Here is a 19378-nt window from a genome sequence, read left to right on the forward strand (position 1 = left end):
TCAATAACATTTAAAAGTAAAATCTTACAGTAACGAAAAGCAGACTAATGTCTTTAATTCCACAAAACAATAAAAAAGCATTCTTTTAGCTAAAATATGCAATAAAAATTATTTGTCATTGAATAAACTCATAATTTTTTCCCATTTATAAAAATAATTTTTTTTTGTTTCTTTTATTTTCCCTCAGGTTAAAGTAAATTATGTTATTATAGTACTAAAATTATAAACAGTTTTTATTGTCTCATAAAGAGGCATAAATTATGCATATTCTAATATAAATAAATAAATATTAAAATAAATATATACATTGGTAAATCTTGGTAAACAGCGTAAGCAAATGGGAAAAGCGACTATAAAAATGCAACCCGAAGATTTTTCACCACAAATGATTTCAAAGGCAAATGCTGATATACTTTCGAACATCTTATGCATGGAATAATGTAAGTAATATGCTCAAGAGGAGAAATATATATATATGTGTGTGTGTATGTGTGTAAAATATAAAAATAGGATGAAACATTTATTAACAAATTAAAACTTATGGACTAAATTGACAATAGACCCATTAAATTACTAATTTTCATTTACAGTAACAACCCCTTCAATATATTTGAACTTTCTTTGCAGTATCCGCATTGCCGTAAACGTTTGCCCAATTGCTGCTCAGGATTAAAGCGAAGACATTACAAGCGTAAATAGTAGCACAACTGACTATACATCCTCTTTCCCAACTTCGCCTTCCTGCTGGCAATATGTCGCTTAGCCACTACTAGCTGTTTTTCACTAGCGGATATGTCATATATCTAAAATAGTGCTGAACTTTTAACACCCATAGTATTCTGTCAATTAAAACAATAATGAGCTAATAAATGCGCCATCCTGAAAATAAATGATGTTTAACTACCAAGCTGGTAGTGCTTTTCCCAGAATTCCACCCGGACATCCACAACACCGGGATTTCCAGCCAATTACGCAGCAGCTTTCTTAGCCATTTTAAAAAAGTGAATCGGTATCTGTCCTAATCAAGTTGTCCTCTAATATCAAGTTATCTATATAAAATAAATATATCGCTTTTGTACTTATGTACAAACAAATCTATAATGGTCTGATATACAAACAAAGACACCACAGAATCTAAAACAGAACCTTGTAAGAATGACGATTTGCGGAAGAACAAAAACTAAAGGTTTGAATTGAAACTATTAATTGAAGAGTTTGAGCCTGTAAGCAGACATCCAATTAACAGAAATTGCATACTTAGGTAAAAGATATTGCACCCAGCGGAGCAAATTATATTGAAGGAATACCGTTTTCTGTTCACGATGGGAAGCCTATTATGATGGGACTTTTAGAAGGCAGTTAATCTTCCCAAGATCTCGAATGTCTATTCTTTTTTCAGATATTCATAACAGCTCTAGTGGCAGTCATTTTGATGCTGTTAAGATAGTATATATAGTATATGATTGATTCTTAACAAGCAAATTCAAGTGCATACGGCAAAGTGGTGGAAATCTTGTGAAGCATGAGGAGCACGAAAACAACACAAACACGAAGGCGATAACAACGCTGCATTATAGAAGTATCACGTAAAAGGACCACTTTGGATATTCTTAGACGACTACCTTGAACAACTAAATGAAACAAATTCATATGGTTGGTCGCGGATTATTTCCTCAGCACAGAAATCCTCAGCACAGATAAAATCCTCAGCACAGAAAGAGGTCAGACAACTGTCTATAATCGAATGGCATGGCAAAGTTTTTTAATAGCACTATCCTAGATTACATCTCATGTTTAGTATTCCGAAGTCTTTAGGTTTATAGATATGTCCTTGAAAGGAAATTGAATGTCATCACTATGAAAGACTCGTGGAGCTTGGTATCTTAAGAATTTGTGACTTCCGGTCGAACTGCGACTAAAGAGTTTTACAAGCCTATTCTACAATGTCTGTCAAATGCTATTCATACGAAATCTGGTGTGTACACCACATGACTTCCTTGTGCGGAATATTAAATTATACGCATTTTTTCTTGCATTTCATTTAAAATTATTGGATTGAATTAAATCTACTTCGCCGACAGCGCATAAACCACAATAGAATAAATGCATTCTTTAAAATTCAATCTAGTATTTGTTTACCATAGCGACACTTTGGCGCTAGATTCCCTTAACAGTATTATATTTCGTTCAAATTATAACTAATATAATGCACAAAATTTATATATTTAGATTAGAGATATTAGGTTAGAGAGCGGAGGCTTCCTTGTTCTGTTTGCAGGCAGGAATACCCTCATGTGAGTACTGAAATTAGACCATCTCAGAAGATTTATATATATGACTTACATCTCCAATGAGATTTACATTTCCGATGATATTAGATGAATAAGCCCTCAGGGGTGCTAGGGGAACGTGTGGTGTATTTACAATTCACCCATAGATGTTAGATCTCTTATCGGAAGCAAGGAAATTTGATATTCATTATAGGGAAGAAAGGACTGTTTTGAGATTTCCTCTCCCACGTAAACATTAATATTTTTCCTTATTATTCAATCCAAAGAGTGTGATTATTTTACTTCCTTTTCCGAAGTAAAGAAAGTTTTGCAATCCCGAAAAATTTGGGATATCATATTTCAACGAAAACATCCATTTTGACCTCTTTGAGTCTACTTGAGCTATGTTTTTGTTTGACATCTGTATGTACGGACATAACAAAGGACTGTTTTCCCCAAAACGGCTTGTAAGATGGATTCAGAAGAGTTTTTTTCTAGTGATGTCTGTACGTAAGTATGCATATATCTCGCATAACTGAAAAACGAGTAACCTCCGAACGTTAAAATTTTGTAAATGGGACTACTATAACTTGTAGCTGTACACCTTCCTTTTTAGTTGTTAATCGGTCGCACCAAATATATATATATACTCACTCTCTTACCTGACTCGGTGAGCTCAGGTTTTCTATTCTTATGTGTTGGTTAATTGTGCATTTTTTGCTTTAAAAGTAATTGAATTATGTTGTTCTCATATTTCGCTTAAGGTTTTTATGCCTTTATGTAACTTGCATGCTCTAATTGTAGAATTATCAATAATTTAAAAGTTGTTTCAATGCTGCTAAGCCTAAACAAAGTCGCCATATGTTTACATTTGAAAATCTTTAGTAGAATAGTGAATTAGGTCAGCTTCTGCAACTCAGTTTTTTTTTTTTTTTTTTTTTTTTTTTTTTTTTTTTTTTTAGTCCAAAGGGATTTGAATTCCCGAAGGACTATTAGTTTCGTTTTGGCATTTTGCGTCGGACTCATAAATGTCGGTTCACTTTTCAAACTGTTGCCACAAAATGTTAGAGTCCTGCATTATATTTGAAGAAATTAAATAATGAAAAATCTGCATAAATGTATGTATATTTCTCGTATTGTGATAAAACAACGGTACATAGAGTCATCGAATTTTGAATAACGTAATCCTCCAACGAATATGAACATGTGGAAGACCAAATTTTAAATTTGTTTTATGATCGATTTCCTATTTTTTAAAACTTTGACGAATTTTTGATTAACAAACTCAAGGATTTCAAAGCGAGCAATGACCACGTTGTGCAGAAAAAACATTTTTATCTCCAGCGCGTGAGTTTCTGTATCGGAAATTCTAAAGATATGCTCGTTTTAAAACTATTTTGCGATATTGTTGTTGGACTGGATCTTATGGTTTAAGTGCGAGGAACATGATATTTAATAAAGAAAGTTAAAAAACGCCACACAAAATGTTAAAAAACGCCCCTTTGGACGTAATTTAAAATCTGAAACATTTCAGATTTTTTTTTTTTTTTTTTTTTTTTTTTTGCAGAATGGGACCAAAAGTAAACTTTCAGTTTCGTGCACCGGAAAATCTGCCTTCCTGACCACTGGCCGTACTGCTGTTTTTGTATGTGTAAAAACTCGAATTTTAATTGAAAAATTGTTTTTTAACTGTTTTAACTGTGTTGGGTGTTTTAATTTTTTCTGTATTTTACAGTTTTTATGTAGTTTGAGTTTTATGTATTTTTGCCTTGCCTCGAAATGAGAACTGTATTAAATGAGAAAGACATCTGTAATGAAATTCGAGAAAATAAATTTAAATTGAAATTAAATGAAAAATTTAATGAGAAATGTATCTCGAAATTAATGAAATTCGAGGGAAAAAGTTTAAATCAAATGTAGCAAATTTGTGTGTAATTGAATAGGCCGTACAAGGAAGTATGTAATGTCCACATCAGATTTTTTAAAACTTTTTTATTGGTGTACGAAGCAGCACTTAACAAACAGGAAACTTCAGTAAGATCTTGTGAAACATAAAAAAAAACTGGCTCATCTCAACGACTCTGCTACCTGACTATCCTTTACTGCAACCTTAATACTCTCTGATTACCCTTTACTGCAACCGGACTGAGATTTTTCGCCTATGCTCAGAACTATCTCTGGGTTAAGCTTAAGGTGGGTAGTGTAGGATAAGGTATGCGACCTAAGGAAAGAAAACATTATTAATGGTGCTTAATCCCAGACCCAGTCATACCAGAGGAAAACATACAACATATCACATATGAAATATATTTAATTTCTTTTCTCTAAGTATCATTATTTCACTTGAATAAACATTATTGAAGCACACATTAAATTTACCAGATCTACAGAAACTACTCGCTAAGGAATACAAATAAATGTCACCATATCTACTGAAACATAGTCTTCACGCATGACATGAGGAAATCACTGCTGTAGAATACATCGGATCAAGACAACCTGAATCAATCTGCACAAAATAAAAGGTTCCGAGAAAGCAGTATGGAACACATATTCTGAAAAGTACCAGTTGAATCGTAAACTAGGTTCATTTTTTGGAAATTATAGAAAAAGCTCGTTAACGCAAGCACATGTCTGCGAACCACGAGGAACAATGGTGAAGCTACTTTTCATGTTTATCTTTTTGTATATATATATAGAGATAGATAGATAGATAGATACCAATAGCAGCTATTTTATACGAATATGGATTTTCAATTCATTCTTTTTACAGTCGAAGTCTTGCTCGCGAAATTCAGGAACAGCATGGCGGTAGGAGAAGGAACAGCGAAGCCCCGATCTTTCACTCCGCACTCCAAACAGCAGAAGAGGGAAAAGCCGGTTGAAACAATTAACCTTTCAATTAACAAGCAAAAACCTTAGTGGGTTGCCCGTAATCGATGATGATTATAAACGATAAGAAATGGAAATTGCAGGCTTGCATGCACAGGTAGACAATAAAGAAATTTCACTGGTTGCCCTGAAGATTAGAATATATGAAGTAAGCATGCCGTCATAAAAGTGAAGACAAGAAAATGTCAACAAGATGACGTCACGACATATTATAGCCGCCATACAGCGTACAGATAAGACTCCGAAATATATACTGTTAAATAAAATTACACTGATTTTGAGAGCAAATATCAACTTCCGCAGGCTTAGAAAAATCTCTGTAGGCATAATTTGCCATAAAATACCATTGAAACTTTCACAGGTCTTCCAGGTTTTACCATGCATACATTTGTCTTATAGTCATTTACCCATTTAAAAGTACCTAGATTTTATTAAATGTGAAACATATGTTTGAAGTCCTTGCGAGTTTTCTACATAGGTAAGTAGAAAATCGATTATGTTAAGTATTAAAATTAGAACTGGGGACCTATGAGCGTTCAATAATGACTAGCTAACAGATACACAACACCAATTAGAATGTAAAGAAAACCAACCAGAAGCTCGCGCATAGCGGCGGCCATGATAAGTCGTGACGTCATGCCGTGACGTGTCACGGCTTCCTTTTTTCTTTTCTTTTTTTTTTTTTGCACGGCATACAGAGAAGGGTTACTTCGTTTACTTTAACCTCCTTGGGTGTTGTCAGGAACAGTGTTCAGTAATTTACACTTATAGGTTGAAAACCAAAAACGATACCAACCCAATGGGAAAGACTTTCATGAAGAGACCAGTATGGTTTTGAAACCCAAACCATGGAATTTCGCCATATGACGCGTAACTTTTTTCGTGTAATCAACTTCTTCAGGCGAGTGTACAAAATGCTGTTTCTGCTAACTTTTTTTACCCTCTCCTCTGTTTAATTGTATAATGGTCTTCACTGATTTAATATGCTTGTATATTTATTTTAATTTTTACTGTTAGTTATTGCTTTTGTGGTGTAGTGGCCGAAACCGCTATGCAAAACCTGGGTTGTGACATCAGGTTCAAAACAAAACACAGCATAAAAATTTTATTGAACGCAAAAAAAATGGCTACATACAATTCTGCAGAGAAAAACTTATCTCTCACCAAAAATCAAATTCTATACATTTTACGTGCGAGAGCAATTCGTGGCTCTCGAGCTTGCTTTTTTAACATTGCCAACGATTTAATTAATTTAATAAAGACTATTTTACAACACAACAATTAACAACTATTGAAAACGTCTTTGTAAGTTAAAAAAATAATAATTTTCAGCTTATTCTCGCGAGACATCCTTGTCCATATAAATCTTCAGTCTCTTCTTCTTTTATGTGACCTTATCACAGCTCCTCCCCTCATAAAGAAATTTTTCTTGACTATGGAAGGAAAAATTCTAAATACATTTCACTGCTTTCAAAACACAAGTGGTAACCATTTAAGTGATAATAGAGAAGCCAGTTACATTACCCTGCACTTATTTCTAGATAACATAAATGCAAAAATACAACAAAAAGATTTAAATTTGAATCTACACAAAGTACCTTTTCAGTTTACAAAATGCTAATACTTAAACATTTTATTCTAACCATTTTAAAAATGAAACATATGATGCAAACAAATTTGAATCTACAAAAATATAATTCCAAAATACTACAAAAATCATTTTTCGAACAACAGTTTACAGAACAAAAAGGATTGGCTCCTCCATATACTTCATATGCTAAAGTTCCTGCTGTCCGTAGATCTGATCTTGAATAATCAATCACTGAGATAGGACACTCTTCAACATTTACAACTATATTTGGATGAGGTCCCAATTTCTTTTTCCTTACTTTATAATTTGTCAGTTCATCCAAAGAAAACTCGCCAATGGCTGGTAATGTCTCCTTATACATTGCACGCCATATAGCATATGCATTTGATTCAGCATTATAATTGAACATCATTTTTACAGCAAGGTTATTTGGAAGCAATTTCTCAGAAGAAAACGTCTTGATAGAAGTGAGTTTTTCGAATATCGAATTCTGCAGATCTTGTGTTCCTTCAGTATGCGATATAATAAATTTTGTTTGGTGTTGAACATTATCATGAGCTTCTTTTGCTTGTGCTTCCGAGAATTCTGCTGGCGAAACATCCGCAAGGATAGCCTTTTCCTCTAAACTGATGTCTGGAATTTTAATGTTCTCTTCCATATTACTGGTTAACCTCCTTTCTTCCGAATGCTCATTTTTAACAACCCTTTCATTTTCTATCTCTTTCTTTTCTTCCGATCTGGAATCTAAGTCTTTTGCACTCGCTCTCTCTAAACTCCTGCGCGCATGCGCCTGACTACGAGTCTCCACAGCATTCAAAAGAACCGGTCGTTCCCTAATTTCCTTAATCAACTGTGCAGTTTTATTCCCTAACAAATAGTACTCTTTATCTAACTCTACCGGAGTAACCGCTGCCTTTGTGGTGACCACACCAAAATCACCTTCAATGGTGACTTTCGCCAAAGGTAAACATTTACATTCTGTGTCCAAAGGCTGTTTCACCCATACAGTTTCCCCTAATAAGTCATTAGTATCAACCCAAGTACTATTACACAGATCTATACCAGCTCCAGTATCTCTCAGATATTCTCTCTCTATCCCATTAATTACTGCTTTCTTGAAATACGGCTCAAAACATTTTCCTAAACTCTTCGTTCCTAGATTATTCACCAGATTAGCCTTATTCTTTTCCAGCGAAGGACAGTTAGGTCGGATATGTCCGTCCTTTCCACATTGGTAACACCTTATTTTCTGCTGTTTCTCGAAACCTGCTTCATTGAAAACTTGCTTTTTTTTAGGAGCCTCACCTTTTCTATGCTCCTCTGATTTAATTCTTTGATGACCACTACTTTTCTGATTATAACTACAGTTAGAATTTACATGCCGCTCTCTATCTTTCTCAAATGGTTTCTTTAACCCCGCTCTCTGTTCTAACTTCCTCGTATCTCTTCGCAAAGACTCATACTTGTCGCATTTCCCTGCTAAAATGGAAGCTGTTTTAAATTCTTCCCAATTGTCTAAGTAGTGCTCTCTTATTTCTAGACGGACTCGCCGCTTAATTTGCTCAGTGAGCATAAGTTCCTTAAGACTTTCAAAATCTTGAACTTCTACTGAATCCAACCAACTCTCTAAATACACTCTCAATTCATACACTAGATCCACCCATAACATTCCGTTTTTTCTAGAATGTTCTTCAAATTTTGTTTTTAGTGCCCAAGAACTAAGCTTGAATCTCCGCATAAGTAATTTCTTAACATGCTGATAATCATCCCCTTTATCCGCTGGTTCTTTCACTATTAACTGGGCTACATCGTAAGGTAATAAAGGAATTAATTGCGATACCCAATCAATCTCATTATCATTCTCTTTTTGAGCTTGTTTCTCAAATAGCATAAAGAATAATGAAATATCTATATTACTCGGTTCAAAACGCGGTACTAGATCTTTCAAATTAACCTTTTTTTCTCTAGATTGTTCAACTTTCGAAACCGTGGAAGCTAGGCTATTAGTCTGAACCACATTCATCAGTTTTAACTTTTCCAATTCAAAAACTCGCTCCCGTTCCCGCTCCCGTTCTGCTCTCTCTTGTTCACGTTCCCGTTCCCGTTCTGCTCTCTCTTGCTCGGCTTTTTCTTCTGCTTTTCTCTGCTCAGCCGCAGCCCAAATTCTTGCCGCGTATTCTTTCGCAGCTTCTTCTTCATAGTCCTCGGCATTTAGAATAGCCTGCCTAATTTCTCTTACTCTATTTGCCTGAGACACATTTGTTTCAAGCTCCTCCGCTAACTCCAATAGCAGAGCTTTAGTAAATTTCCTCATAAAATCACCCATTATGGAAAATTAAAGAAAAATAACCTACCCAGAAAAACAATAATACAAAAACAACAACAGGTCTATATCTCCAAAACTGAATAATTCCCTAACAATTCTGAACACAAATTGCCTTACAACGCTTAATGATAATACCTATGCCTACAAACAAAGCGTATATAAAAAATGCTAATTAAGAGGCAACCTTTCCTGCTCTATATCCAAAATAAGCCTAGTCTGGAATAACTGGCAATAACCTCTCCAAAATCACAAAAATGTTACTCACCAATTTTGAAGACGCCTACGATTGACTCTCCTGGCACTACTTGGATATTCTTCCGGGATATGTCACTATTTTGCGGCACTAGATCACGCTTCCTCCGGCGTTCCCTTCTGACACACTGTCACTTGTCACTGAAGAGGCTTCCCCACGCGAACTGTCTTTACACGCAAAATTAGATCGTTCTTGAAGAGAAGAAAGTCTTTACTGTTCACATAAAACTCAAGTTCACAGGCGAAAAAGTCCGTTCCTAAATTTACTCTCAGGAACAATCCCTAAAAGCTGCCGACAACTTTTAATATTTACTGATGTGGTGTAGTGGCCGAAACCGCTATGCAAAACCTGGGTTGCGACATCAGGTTCAAAACAAAACACAGCATAAAAATTTTATTGAACGCAAAAAAAAAAAAAAAAATGGCTACATACAATTCTGCAGAGAAAAACTTATCTCTTACCAAAAATCAAATTCTATACATTTTACGTGCGAAAGCAATTCGTGGCTCTCGAGCTTGCTTTTTTAACATTGCCAACGATTTAATTAATTTAATAAAGACTATTTTAACAACTATTGAAAACGTGTTTGTAAGTTAAAAAAAAAAAAAAATCTGAAATGTTTCAGATTTTAAATTACGTCCAAAGGGGCGTTTTTTAACATTTTGTGTGTTACCTTTCTTTATTAAATATCATGTTCCTCGCACTTAAACCATAGGATCCAGTGCAACAACAATATCGCAAAATAGTTTTAAAACGAGCATATCTTTAGAATTTCCGATACAGAGACTCACGCGCTGGAGATAAAAATGTTTTTTTCTGCACAACGTTGCCATTGCTCGCTTTGAAATCCTTGAGTTTGTTAATCAAAAATTCGTCAAAGTTTTAAAAAATAGGAAATCGATCATAAAACAAATTTCAAATTTCAAATTTGGTCTTCCACATGCTCATATTCGTTGGAGGATTACGTTATTCAAAATTCGATGACTCTATGTACCGTTGTTTTATCACAATACGAGAAATATACATACATTTATGCAGCTTTTTCATTATTTAATTTCTTCAAATATAATGCAGGACTCTAACATTTTGTGGCAACAGTTTGAAAAGTGAACCGACATTTATGAGTCCGACGCAAAATGCCAAAACGAAACTAATAGTCCTTCGGGATACAAATCCCTTTGGACTAATAATAATTTTCAGCTTATTCTCACGAGACATCCTTGTCCATATAAATCTTCATCTCTTCTTCTTTTATGTAACCTTATCACACTTTTTCCGTTTCTTATTTGTAATTTTGAAGACATTTCTTAATATATTTTTCAGATTTTTGTTTACTATTTTTATGTATTCAACTCAACTTTTATTTAGATAATTTTTAATTTTGTCTACTTATTGGAGCAGTATAAACAATAAAGAAGAACTGAGCCATTTAAATTCTACACGGTGGTAAGCATTGTTGCTGAGACGGAGTAATTTATTTGAAAATTTAAAATTTGCTCGAAATTTATTTAACAAATATTTTTGCCACGAAGCAGCACAATTTGAAAGGTTCTGATGACATCTGAATACCTATTGCCAATATTCGCGCCGTTTTGGGATTTTTTTTTGTACATACTTTTATGAGCTTATAAAAGAGTATATCCACTTTTCAGAATACTCCATAAATAGCTTTTTTGTAACTCCCACTTCAGCAAAAGTGTATTACAGTAGCCCTAAATTTCAGGTTAGGGATAATTTACATATATATTTTTTGTTGCTTTGTAGAGTTTGGTAGAGATTTGTATGGAATTTTTGGTGTAGCTTTCTTCTAGTGAGTTTGTGACAGCAATCATCCAATAATTTTAGGACGGTTAGTTTGGTTTGGTTTACCTGTTTATGGCAAAGCACTCTAGATCTATCTGCCTAAGAAGAGGGATGCCTTCATGGAGGATTTTCTAAGGTAAAATGGCTCGTATACACGGTCAGGTAAACATAAATTGCCTGACACATGGGAAAACAACGAAAACGCCCATGCAGTTAGTATGTTCACACCGCTTGTCTGTTTGTTCTGGAGTTAAAAATGGTTACATAAATAGCATTTTGTTCTGGCTTTATTTATCAATATTTATATTTTTGTAGCAATTAGTTAAAGTTGGAACTGCAAGTAGGCATTCAGATTTCTTAACACAGCGAAGAGAAGTAAGCATTTTCAGTAATCACAAAATCGTTTAAGTTAGAAATAAAGTAAAAAAAAAAAAAAAAAAAAAACATGAAAGGATCCGAGTGCAATCGACGAAGCATAAGATTTTTCACTTTTCTTTCTGATTATGCAAGTATTTTGCCTCTTAGTATAAAAATATAAATTACCTAAAATGATAGTTTATCTGCGTTTCTTAATAAAATTTGTCAGCAAGAATTATTTTATACCATAAACATAATAAATAAAATTTGTTTCTAATATATAAAACTCAGCATTTCATCTAGAGTTATTCAAATTTTTCTAGCGCTACATCTTTTGTATCTATGTTTTGCTTTCAAATTAAAATCAAATCTTTTTATGAAATATTGTAATAACATACATTTTTCTTTATTGATTTTATTTAACCAATAGGAAATCTTTCTAATAAATTTCATTTTTATTAATACTGCTAAAGTCTTTAATGATAAATACATTTTTTTGAAGAGCGGAGCGTAATCTGCATTTTTCAAGTAGTAAATTTGTTGTTCTTTTTGGTGCTGTTATTTTTGTTGCTGCTGATGTTGATGTTGTTGTGGTCTGGCAGTCTCTTTACATAATTTATTAGTTATTTCCTCCAGCATTTTTTCAGATCTGTAAGGACATGTAACATTGCAATATACTATAAAGGATGCTAAAAGAAATTTTAATTGAATTTTTACTGTATAGTGTGTTTCAGAAAGACTAAAATGTTCGACAGCAGATAACATGCTTCTAATTTTAACAAAATAAATAAAACAAGATAGAACGTCAGTAACCAGTCACACCATTTAGCAGAAACATTCGGAACATTTTATACCGGCTTTGTAGAAATTAAACATCAAGTTGCTTTCGGAGCTGAATTACTCAGACATAAAAAAGTGTTTGCATACGATTTACATTAAACGAAGTATGATTACTTCAAATTTTTTATGTTAAGTTTATTCATTTTACACTTTTGAATGTATATTCAGTATGTTCGAGATACGAAAAATAAAAAAGTATTTAAAGCTTTAAATGCAATATTTTAAATAAAATTCCCTAGTTATGAATGTTTTGAAGAGAAGCTTCAAGAAATTTTTGCATTTATATATCAGCTCGTCTATGCTATTTTAACACTTAAAATTACGAAGAGTGATAAAGTTTAATTAATGCTTGAGCCATACTTGTATAAAATCACTAGAGGGGATTTAGTTAATCATAAATTGTAAAGAAATTTGAAAATAAAGTAGCTGTAAATACATTTCGAGAAACAAACAGAAGACATATTTACAAATTTACCCTTTAATATTTGTTTTAAAATGTAAACCAAATGAGCACTAAACATTAAACTAAAAAGGATCATATAAATAAAAATTGTTAAATTTCAAAGACAAAAATGGGTGAAATATTTGCACTTTGAAATTAATGTTTATTCTAAATGATTATGATTTCAAATGAATTTCTGTTTCTATGTATATTAATGACGTAAATCTCATCTAAAATATGCTAAACTTTCACATTTTAATTTCAAACTTTTTTTCAGAGATACTTATTCTCGTGATGGTTGGAACAGACTGTTTGGTTTAATAGGCAATTTTTATTCAATTAAAAACATGAAATCATGAATATTAATATGACATTAAATGCCGGCAGACTCCGCATGCATATCGATACAATTAATGCACAATAATTGATAATTATATGTGACCTCATTTAAATCAATTACAGAGTAATAAGCATCGCTAAAAATGAATTTATTTCCTATTTGCTGGTATATTTATCAAACGGGCTGAATACCACTTTTGTTGAAAATCTGACATTGAAAATTTGGAATAGAACAGCAGAAAACGCTGTAATGGGACGCTTTTGTAAACTGCGAAATTTGGATTGATGTTGTACACAAAACATCACACCAATCTAAATGAGGATGAGTTTTCTGCAAAGTTTAAAAATTTCTTAAAAGTTTATATAGCCAAATAAAATGTATATATTTTAAAAGTTGAGGTGCATACTCGGCAGATTACTGAGTTTCATAACGTATATAATAGTAGTTATAGCGAAGCTCAGAAATTCAGAGCAAAAAATTTATATTTTAATTCAATTCAAATTATACCAGACAAATCAAAAATTAAAAAAAAAAAATCAAATTGTGTAATTATGCACAAAATATATTTGAAGTTATCAGATTTCAATGAAGTTTTATGCAAAATGAAGATGCAAAAAATAAGAAATGCTGAAAACATGTGACAATTATGATGTTTTTTTTGTCATACCTGGGAACATTTTTTTCTGTAAATAAAAATCTTCCAGTTAATATTCAGGGAAGTTCGCATATTTCGTATTCACTTTTGCTTACTGCTGCGTAATATTTTACTTTTATAACAACTCTTTTCTGAAATGCTAATTTATGACATTATAGAACTATTCATTTGTAACATACTTGTCATGTATAATTGTATTTTAATTTATATTGACACTTACCCGTTCATGACAACAACTTCTTCATGACTTCTCGTGGCGTCAGCTAGGGTGAGATATCGCAGAGAAATGTCATAGTGAACTGAAAATATACATTTAAATGATTCAAACATAGCTATCTATTAATATAGTACTGTGAAAAAAGCATAAATAATTTAATAATTACAGAAATAGGTAAAATTATCCATGAAAAACAGAATGGCAAAATTATTACTTAATCAAATCTACTCATAAGTAAATATAAAAGAAAATGCTAAACTATGAAACGTTTTGTTTCTTCATGTATCGTCACCTCTACGCCATTGTTAGGAATTTGCTAATTTCTTCCTCCGAGTAAATAAAAAATATAAATAAATAAATATATATATATAAATATATTTTAAATCTGAAAGCTTTCAGATTTTACATTATGCCTAAACAGTCATTTTTATTTATAGACTCATGCACGTTTCGAGAGCATTTAGGCTAACGCCACATTAGGCTAAAACTACTAAAAAACAGCATATCTTTGGAATCTCTGATGGAAAGTCTCGTGGGCTGGAGATAAAAATATTATATTCTCTACAGTGTTATCACTGCTCGCTTTCACACTGTTGAGTTTTTCAATCAAAAATTCATTACAGTTTTACAAAATAGGAAATATATAATTAAAAAAATTCAAAATCCAAATTCGTGTTTCTAGGTCCCCATGTGCGGTAGAGGACTATGTTATTAAAATTTGATGACTCTGGATTCCGCTGTTTTTTCACAATGCGATAAACGTTAATACATATTTAGTTTCTTTAAATATAATACAGGGCAATATTTGGTGGCAACATCCTTTTTTAGTGATTCGACGTTTCGTGACTAATAGCCCTTCTGGGTTAACGCCTATTTTTTCTAAAAAAAGTGAACTAAATAAAAGTTCCGCAAGTGCTCGGCTTAGAAAAATCATACCTACACAATAATATCATATGTTCTTATATCAAAGAATTGGCATCTCGCTGTGTTAACAGCAATGAAGAATCTTCGTGATAATGACGGTATAGAATGGTTCAAAGATTATTAGACAAGCATTAAAGAGAAGTCTGAAGCAACAAACAGAGGATTTTTATGTAAGACTATGAAGCCGCAATTGCCATATTAGTATATTTGAATTACAGCCAAATTCAAAGCTACAAGAAATGCAGCATTTACAGTTTCAAATGAAATGTATTCCATTTGTGAGAAAGTCCTCCACGAAGGCATCCCTCCTCTTAGGCAGAAGCCCTGGTGTGCTTTGCTGTAATCGCAATAAACCAAACCGAACCATTCGTGACAATACTTGGTTCGCAACTTCGAGGCATAAATTGACTGAATGTGTTGAAAAGTGTGAGACTTCACCAGACTTTTGTGACAAAGTCGATATTAGAGGATCTATGATTCTCGCTTTAAAGGCTTTTATTAAAACGCTAATAAAAGAAATCAATTGTAACCAATCAATGATTGTAAAAGCCAAAAAAATTCTTTAACTACTCGAATGAACAATCATGCTAATCAGCTTCTAGAATGGTACACACTTGTACTGCCCAACATACTTTCTATTAAGTAACGCTCTTTAGCATATGCTGGTTGCATTTAGGACTACATGTTCCTGTGATAAAGGCGTTTTTTTTTTTCATTCTTAACCTTACAACTCTGCGATTCAACTGTTCCCACGAAGAGTAAGTAACGATGCTTCGTGAAAAAGTATTCCTTTGGTGTTGATGAGTTACTGTCCTCAGCTATTTATAAACTTCTCATATAGACAAGAGGCGACTCGCCGTTTTGAGGATTACCAAAATTTACAAGAAATCTGTTTCTCAAATTTCATATGTGATATGTTTCTGTTGCACTTAGTCACTTTTTTACTAACTGAACATTGTAAGTCGACAGCTCGCACAACAATCGAAAATGATATGGCCTTCACAAATACAGACTAACATTGAGTTTCTCCATGCAAGCAGCTGGCCTTTACTACCAAGAAGCATTCATTGCAGATTTCATACTCTCTCTCCGAACTCTAATTAATTTAACCTTAAGGTCTAAGCGAACACACACGTGAATCAAATAGAAGACTTCTTCTAATTTCACTAACATGTGGCTGATAACAATTCTGGACTATATAATATTCGCTATTTGTTTCGAAATTGTTTAGAAGCTCTTCCTCTATACTGTTTTAAAAAACAATGATAGATTGTAAAATGCATCCTATAGAAGTTTCGAAATTTAAGAAAGTTTGCTAACTAGCGGAAGTACCCGATGCCAGTTAAATTAGATTGAGCGTATCTAACAACAGAGAGAACGATACCTCTGTAATCCTTCTCTGAAAACGACGCAAAAAATACGATTATAGTTATACATTTTTAAGTCTGATGCGATATGGAACCTAGATAAAAAATTTTGATAGAGAAAAATAAACTAATTTTCTCTCATTATATCAGGAACAATGGCACGCGGTTTTTAATGATTTTCGTCTTTCCACTCAACCGCGAACAAACAAACACATACGCAAATAGGCATTCTTCCTTGTAAATAGAGAGATTTTGTAAACTTAAAATGTTTTATTAACAAACTCTACGATTTGAAAGCGAGCAGTAGTAATACCTTTCGGAATAAAGCATTTTTATCTCCAATGAGCGAGACTGTTGACCAATGTTGACTGTTGACTCCAATGAGCGAGACTGTTGAATGAGCGAGACTTGCTACTCGGAAAAATGAGTGTTTTCAGAGTTTTTAATTAATATCTCAGCGATTAAAGTCACACGAATTCGTACGAATAGTCGAAATGGCTTACCACGAATTTTGGGAATCGGAAATAATGTATTTAATTTTTGGCAATGCTATTTTTATTTCATTGTAAAACTTAGAAATTTTTTATTAACGAACTCTGTGATTTGAAAGCGAGCAGTGGCAACAGTTCTCGAAATATGCAGATTTTTATCTCCAGTGTGCAAGACTGTTGCCGCTCAGAAAAATGAGGGCGAATAGGGGTGAAAATTAAGAGTTTTTAATTGATATCTCTGATTTTAGCTAATGTTTTGGATACCAAGACCGAGGAAAGAATTGTAGAAAGTTTGGTGATTTAGCTATAGTAGTGACTGAGTTAATATCGAACAAACACACAGACTTATATATATAGATATTCACGTTATTCACGTACAAGGCTACACTGATTAATTTATTCGAGTTTACATTGATGCTTAAATCTTCTTTTTAAAAATATCTGTAACAGTTTTTAATTATATAATTATATTGATATGTTATTTTAATTACATGTAAATTGATGTCTTTTAGACTAAATTAGAAGTAGGTGAATTTATTAAGTTTAGAAATCGCATCATTAATGTATGAAGAAAAGTTTCATTTTAATCTCTACACTAGCATAAATTAAGATGTCCTAAAAAGTGGTGGTTTCCAAAAAGTGTCTTTATTAAGTTATATTTCGAAAAGATATTAGGTTACTTTAATCCATACAATAGCATAAATACGAATATTTTACTTGAGTTGATGACAATTTTTTTTTAAAAATTTTTAAAGCAATTCAATATTGATTTGCTCCTATATAAATTTTAATTAGTTACAAATTTACTAAAATTGTTATCAGGAGTCAGGTCAACATGATAAAATAAAAATAACCAATTCCTTAACGAAGTCTATCAATTAAAGGCTGGCGATGAAAGTTTGTTTTAATACCCATACCTCCACAGAAGAGCTTGCTTTTATGAGGCATAACATTTTTATTATGGCATATATAGTTATTGCCTTTGTATTTTATGATGCAATTAACGTCACGGCATTGTTTCGTTCTGAAGCATCTAAAATTAAATATATGTCCCAAGTGTTGGATGATGAATATTAACATCTTTCCAGAATTCTATTACGGCTTTTCTATCGGTATTACAAAAGTATTGAGCAAAAGTAATGGTTGTTCCTATACGAAATTAATTAACACAGAGCTTATATCACGAGACAATAACTAAAATATGACAAGTATTTGAAGCGACGAAACATTTATGCTGGTACCTGAATATTATTTTTTTTTCTGTCCTTTACCAATACAGCAAATCTTTGACTATTCAGACTGAAGATATGCGAGACCCAAATTATCTGAATAATTAGTTTTTTCTGTTTAACTCAGGAAAAATTAAGTGTTACTCATTTATGTATATTTAATTCTTTATTGATTTAATCGATATTAAATGGTAAATGGTTTTTCAAAAGATATAGTAAATGGGTTTTCAAAAGATATAGTAAATGGGGTTTCAAAAGATATAGTAAATGGGGTTTCAAAAGATATAGTAAATGGGTTTTCAAAAGATATTAATTAATTTAGCGAATGGGGGCAGAATGCAGAAAGTTCCGTTATTCAGCAACAAGAGCAGTTGAAATTATTTCAATTTATAAGAATTTACATTATTTGTTAAAAATTAAATAATTTCAGTTATTTAGGATACGTGGTTTGACTATTTCCATTAAAAACCTAAATTTGCTACAGGCTGTAAAAGTAAAAGTTTTAATACTATGTATAATGCAGCGTTTTTTTAGTCTAAAGAGGCTTTGTTTCCGAGAGACTATTGTTTTCGTTTTGCGATTTTTCGTCGATTCACTCTGAAAAGTTAAACGATTCACTCCGTTTAACTTTTCAAATTGTCGCCACCAAATATTATCGCCCTGTATTATATTTGAAGAAATTAAATAATGAAGAACCTGCATAAATGTTAAAAAACGCCCCTTTAGACGTAATTTAAAATCTGAAAACCTTTCAGATTTTTTTTATTATTATTAAATGCTTAAATGTTCTTTCTGTTAATCCAAAGAGGCTTTGTCCCTGAAGGACTATTGTTTTCGTTTTTTAATTTTGCGTCGGAACCCTATAAACGGTGTATCACGTTTCAAATCGTTGCCACCAAATACTATCGCCCTGTATTAAATTTGAAGAAGTTAAATAATGAAGAATCTGCATAAAGGTATGTATGTTTCTCACATTGTGATAAAAAAACGGTACCTAGAGCCATCCAATTTTGAATGACGTAATCCTACTGTGAATATGGGCATCTGAAACCCCAAATTTGAAATTTGGAATTTGTTTTATTATCGATTTCATATTTTGTAAAACTTTAACGAAGCGAGCAATGGCAACACACTACGGGGGAAAAAATCTTTTTATCTTGAGCGCTTGAGACTATGTGTCGGAAATTCTAAAGATATGCTCATTTTAAAACTATTTTGCGATATTGCTCTTGAACTGAATTTTATGGCTTAAGTGCAAAGAACTTGGTATTTAATAAATAAATGTAACGCACAAAATGTTAAAAATACGCCCCTTTAAACGTAATTTAAAATCTGAAAATTTTCGAATTTTTTGAGAATTTTTTAAATTTATTTATTTATT

General features: G+C 32.5%; 1 protein-coding gene across 1 annotated transcript in view; it reads right to left on the bottom strand.

The window, feature by feature from the left end:
• LOC118186279 (uncharacterized) overlaps positions 1-19378 on the bottom strand; it is a 284508-nt gene that overhangs the window by 134105 nt on the left and 131025 nt on the right. The window contains exon 5 of the mRNA XM_085822330.1: positions 13990-14068. Within this exon, the coding sequence (XP_085678456.1) occupies positions 13990-14068 (79 nt within the window). The remainder of the gene's footprint in view (positions 1-13989; positions 14069-19378) is intronic.

Source organism: Stegodyphus dumicola, chromosome 8 (assembly GCF_044657685.1).
Source record: "Stegodyphus dumicola isolate Sdum_Otavi_A_Nest chromosome 8, ASM4465768v1".
NCBI classification, from domain to species: Eukaryota; Metazoa; Arthropoda; class Arachnida; order Araneae; family Eresidae; genus Stegodyphus; species Stegodyphus dumicola.